This window comes from Motacilla alba, chromosome 2 (assembly GCF_015832195.1).
Source record: "Motacilla alba alba isolate MOTALB_02 chromosome 2, Motacilla_alba_V1.0_pri, whole genome shotgun sequence".
Lineage (NCBI taxonomy): Eukaryota > Metazoa > Chordata > Aves > Passeriformes > Motacillidae > Motacilla > Motacilla alba.
The window spans coordinates 112,719,606-112,725,451 of NC_052017.1; the positions used below are offsets into that span (position 1 = coordinate 112,719,606).

General features: G+C 52.0%; 1 protein-coding gene across 1 annotated transcript; it reads left to right on the forward strand.

Annotated features, from left to right (window-relative positions):
* The first annotated feature begins 1,209 nt into the window (after nt 1–1,209).
* LOC119698166 (transcription factor SOX-17-like) lies at nt 1,210–2,930 on the forward strand. Its single transcript, XM_038129801.1, has 2 exons — nt 1,210–1,607; nt 1,863–2,930. The coding sequence occupies exons 1-2, from the start codon at nt 1,310–1,312 to the stop codon at nt 2,789–2,791; spliced, it is 1,227 nt and encodes a 408-aa protein (XP_037985729.1). The 5' UTR covers nt 1,210–1,309; the 3' UTR covers nt 2,792–2,930.
* Nucleotides 2,931–5,846: the final 2,916 nt, after the last annotated feature.

A 5,846-nucleotide genomic window follows, 5' to 3' on the forward strand; every position in this document is an offset into this window, starting at 1 on the left:
AAGGTGCCATCTCATGTATCGAGGCACAGATAGGCCCTTCAGCTTGTCCAGTTATACTGTAGCACAAGAAAAAGCGCCAAGAAACACATGCCAGGTCGTGCCAAGGTTTGCAAGTCGCTCGACTGCTCGTTTGTGGTCAAACTTTCTCTGCATTCATGCTGTATGAAATATAGCACTGATAACACATCTTCCGAGGTACGCTTTGAAAAATAGGGTAGTTGGTACTCTCGAAAATACGATGGGATATTAGAAAACCGAAATGGGAAGAATTATTACAGTTTATGAGAACGTGTCATTTATCAAGACTGCTCTCAATACGATGGAAGTAGGAGAGTTGTAAAAATAATTTAAACCGCCTGGAATCCATCACCTGTTCTTAGGAAAAACAAACAGTATTGTCTTTACAACTTCTCTATATATTCCGATAAAATGAGGGTCGCTTATGTTTGAATACGTAGTGATTTATTGAAAGCAACGTGCCAAGTAGGCAAAGCACAGAGAGCTGACGGCAAGGGGATCCCGCGAGGCAGTGACAGTGACAGCCAGACGGGAAAAAATCTGTCTCGGTTCGCGGAACTGCCTCGACATAGATGAGAGCGCGGATGCACCGAAGCATTCCCGCGCCGCACCCTCGGAGCAGTTGGATACGGGGAAAAGGGGCAGTGCAGGAGCAGCCGGGGCGTCTCGGACCTGCCCAGGTAGCGCTACAGAGGGTACGAAGCTGAAGTGTGAAGCACAGATGATCACTTGTCTTATTGCTCCCAAGTTACGTCCCACATCTACGTGCAGGAGAAGCCGCTTGTGCCTCTCAGAGTGTCACAGGGTATCTCGGCACTAGTGTAGATACTCTGTCCCTTTCCCCTCTTTGGTATCTGCTGCGCTCAGGGATGTCCATCAGCGCACGGCCTCGTGGGCCGGTCTGCGCTGCCCTTGCGGAGGGCAGGGCTGAAGCCGGCGGCGCTCACGGATGCGCTGCCGGTGCCCCGAGCCGCGGGGGCGGGGGCAGCGCTGGCGGCGGCGGAGCCCGCGATGCGCTCAGGTGCCGGGCCCCGCCGGGAGGAGCCGGGAGGAGCCCGGGGGCCGCCCCGCGGGGCAGCGCCGCGGGAGCCACGGCCGCCGTCCGGCTGCGCGCCCGCCCCCGCCGCCCCATTGGCCGCGCCGCGGCTCAAATAGGGCCGGGCCGGGCGCGGGCTCCGGTAGCAGCGAGCGGGCTCCGAGTGCCGAGTGCGTGCCCTGGGCTGGCCGCAGCTGCGGCTTTGGCGGCGGTGGGCAGCGCATCCCGTCCCGTCCGCTGCGGTGCCGGCGCGAGATGAGCAGCCCCGATGCGGGCTACGCCAGCAGCGACGACCAGGTGCAGGTGCCGGGGCGGTGCTCGCTGCCCATCATGATGCCGGCCATGTGCCCGTGGGCAGAGTCGCTGAGCCCGCTGGGCGAGGCGAAGGCGAAGGGCGGCGCGGCGGCGTCGGGGCCGTCGGGCGGCCGCAGCAAGGGCGAGGCGCGGATCCGGCGTCCCATGAACGCCTTCATGGTGTGGGCGAAGGACGAGCGCAAGCGGCTGGCGCAGCAAAACCCGGACCTGCACAACGCCGAGCTCAGCAAGATGCTGGGTGAGCGCGGGCTCCCGTGGGGCGGGTCCGGGAGAGCGGGGGAAGCTCAGGGTCGGGGGTGTGGGCGGCGAGCGGGAGGATGCGTGGGCCGTCGGGCAGGGGTCCCGGTGTGTGGCGGTCGCGTCCGAGGGCGAGCGAGGATGGCGCAGAGCCGGGCGGGGCTGGGGGCGCGGGCGGGGGCGGTGTCGGTGTCGTCGGGAGCGGTCGCGGGTGCCGCTCGGTGAGCGGGCGGTCTGACGGTGTCGGTGGGTGCAGGTAAATCGTGGAAGGCGCTGTCGCTGGCGGAGAAGCGTCCGTTCGTGGAGGAGGCGGAGCGGCTGCGGGTGCAGCACATGCAGGACCACCCGAACTACAAGTACCGGCCGCGGCGGCGGAAGCAGGTGAAGCGCCTGAAGCGGGTGGAGAGCGGCTTCCTGCAGCACGGCCTGGCCGAGGCGGCGGCGGCGGCGGGGCCCGGGCTGGGCAGCGAGGTGTCCGGCGGCGGTGGCAGGATGTGCGTGGAGGGCCTGGGACTGGCGTACGGCGAGCAGGGCTACGCGGCGGCGGCGGGCGCGGGCCACTACCGGGACTGTCCGCCGCTGGGCGCCGCGTTCGACGGCTACAGCCTGCCGACGCCGGACCCGTCGCCGCTGGACGCGGCGGAGAGCGAGGCGTCCTTCTTCGCGGCGGGGCTGCAGGAGGAGTGCGCGCTGGTGCCCTACGGCTACGGCCCGCACCCGGCGGCCGCCGAGTACCCGGCAGCGGCGACCGAGAGCCCGTCGGGCGCGTCGCTGCGGCGGCACCTGCCGCCCGGGGAGGCGCTGGGCGCGGGCGGGTCGCTGCAGGGGCTGCTGGGCTGCCCGGCGCCGCTGCACGCCTACTACGGGCAGTGCCAGCCGCCGGGAGCGGGGCGCGGCCCGCCGCTGCCGCCGCCCGGGGCCGTGGGGCAGCCGTCGCCGCCGCCGGAGTCGTCGGCGCCGTGCCGGGAGCAGCTGGAGCAGCTGCGGCCGGAGGAGCTGCTGGGCGAGGTGGACCGCACGGAGTTCGAGCAGTACCTGCGCTTCGCCTGCAAGCCCGAGCTGGGGCTGCCCTACGGCGGCCACGAGGCGGCCGCGCTGCCGTCGCCCGAGGTCGCGGGTCCCATCTCGTCGGCCGTGTCGGACGCCAGCAGCGCCGTCTACTACTGCGGCTACCCCGACTTGTGAGGGGCCCGCTGGGGCACGGCACGGACACTGGCGTGGAGGCGCCCGGCCCCGCTCCTATTTATGTAATTTATTTGAATCTGCTTGGGACAGTTTCACGAACTTTGTCTGGCGGACAAAAGCTGCTATCCCGATTATCCTGCAGGCTGCTGGTGTCGTTCGAACTGCTTTTCGCCTGGTGTTAATGGAATGTTTACATCTTTTTTTTTTTTTTTTTTTCGTTCCTACGCGTATTATCGATATTTTGCAAAATCAGCCGTCTTGCATGTTTGCCCAGAACATGTTTCTAGTTGTGTTTTTAACTATATCAGTGTTTTAACATTTCTGGAAAATAAATGAATGTACAGGTGTTTGTCATTCTTCTTGGTCACGTGGCCCTTGAGTGAGAGTAATTTTAAGTTAAATCTGTAATGCCCTAAGGCGATGCTTTCCAAAGGCAGATACTATGTGATTCTTTCACCATGACAATAGCTCTAAGACCACCTCTTAGACCTAAGTTGTTTTTTTCTTTTCCCAGGTGTGGCTGTATTCTTATCACATAGCTTAATGGTCAGATTTCTGCTGCTGGTCTGTCTCTTGGAGTACAGAACTTGTGGTTGGGCTTGTGTACTTTTCATAGGTTTTCTTTCCTTCTGATTTGCGTGCCAACTGAATTTGCATTAATGCACTGGGAAAAAACCTCCAGTCTGCTATAAAGGAAGCTAAATAAGTTTGAGACACTAATTTTGAAATGTGCCTGGAAATATATTGGTTTTGGGAAGCTGTAGATGAGAAGGTGACTTTGCTGTATATAGTGATTTTTGTTTGAACCAGAGGATTCACAGACAGGATGGAAGGTTCATCTACAACTTACATTACTTTCTGCCACCTAGCTTCAAGTCTGTTCATGCCATTTAGTGCCATGGGGTTCATGCTCTGTTCATAGCAGTGACGAGAAAAAACAGTGCAGCTCAAGTGCTCATCTCAGCTACTGTCACGTATGAACTGATCATTAAAATGGGGTTTTTTTAGCATGTTCATCTGTGCTCTGTTGTGACATTTCTGCCACTGCAAGGGTACAACTTTATTGCCACTCTTCTGATGTTTGGAAAATGCTGGTTGGAGTCAGCTTACACTAATGGTGGTGGAGATTTTCAGGTAGTTTAATTTGCCAATGACAGTTCAAAAGTGATAGGCAATAACAAATAATTTTGGGTAAACGTACCTTATCCTACTTAGTTTACTATCCTACACATTTATTAGACTAATAAGTTGTGGGTGGAGAAATCCTGCAAAAAGTCCATTTGTGCAGTTTATACTTATAAATTGCACAAATTTTAATAAAAATTTTATTACTTAACATTTTAAAACCCATTATGGACACAGAGCAAATAGTATTTTCAAACAAATCTAGTCAAAGCATGGCATCAGAGAATGTTTTATTTATTAATTCAGAAAATGTGGTTTTATTTGTCACTGTTTTAAAAGCATAGTAAATTCAATATAATATTTTTGTCTAGATAGAAACATTTGATATGTTGTAGGCTAGGAGAGGGCTATCAACAGTGAAAACTCTAGTTGAATTGGATTGTTCTAGTGCCCTGCTGGTTACCATCATGACATAATCATACCCCTACAGTTTTGAGCTGCTAAAACTGTAGCAGGGATTCTTTCTCATACTATTGCAGAAATATTCTAAACCCCCTCAGAATAATAGCACAGACAAATTAGGTATTTTAAATAGATGTTTAGGTATATTGAAACGATGTTAATTTTGTTTTATTTCTTTTTTGTATATTGATTACTACAGGCAGCCTAAGATACATTTTTCCAAATAGTACAGTAGTATAGCCTCAGTAGCTAGTTGAATTCTGTTATAAAATTAAAAAAATCATCCAGTAAAAGAAAATTAAGGAAGGGAAGTAAGCTTAATTAAAGAAGTTCCAAAGTAATATTAAGCAAATTCCAGGATTATGGTTACCAGTGCAGCTCAAATTAACCTCTAGCAGATACCATTATAATATCAGTATTAATTGTAAATTATGTGCACATTTTCTATGGAACTCCAATGCAGTTAATCTCTATCTTAAACAGAAGTCATACATGAAGTTTGAAACCAAAATGCTCCCTAATTATAGCACTTCCAGCACTTTTTCCTTCCCAGCATTTAATTCTCAAGTCAAATTCCCTTTGCCTTGCAGTTGACCATCTAATACTGATTTTTACTTAGAACTTTTTTCATTATTTGCATGAAATGAAGCAGCAAATAAGGAATCCCTCACCAAATAACAGCATCTAACCCACTATGGGAGCCTGTATGGTAATCTGCTGTAAGGTGAAGGAACAAATATTGTCAGTGTATTTTTGGGATAATAGTGTAAGACAACAAAATGATGCTGGGGCTGTGGAATAATTGGTTTGATTCTCATTCTGGGAACAGCATCTGCTGCCTTGCCTCTGTATTTTTTGTACCTCCCTTTTGCTACAGTCTCCTTCTCTTGCACTCTGCCTGGGTTGCTCTTTTTATTACTCACGTGAGCCTTTTTCCTTTACTGTAATAGGCTAACCACTCCCACCTGGTTTGTCTATTCTTTCTACTCTCAAAATACAAAGCTTTTCCCCTTTGTCTGAAATCTATCCGTATCCTCTCCCTTTCCTTGGTGGCTTGGCCTTTTTTTAACCCCTATCTTTTTCATAGTCCTCATTGCCCACTGTCTTTTTCCTCGCCTCTGCTCCTCAGTGTCTCCTGATTGTTTCACTCCTAACTGTGCCCTATTTTCTACCTCCTTGCAACCTCCTATGAGGTAGCTTCATCTCTATAAGCTCTTTCTCCTGCCTTCCTGCTTCACATTTCATGGTTTAATTCTCCTCATGGTTTTTACTTTCTAGCTTTTAAAGTTTTGACTGGGGACCTTAGGTAGTTTTCCATGGAGGAAATATAAACACATCTCTGATACTGAGGGACTGCTAAATATTAAAATTACTGCAAAAGGGTCCCAAAATTAATTTAATATGATTGAAAAAACACTTTCTCTTTTCCTATTTGCAGGAATATCTGACCAGCTTTAGCTGAAACTCT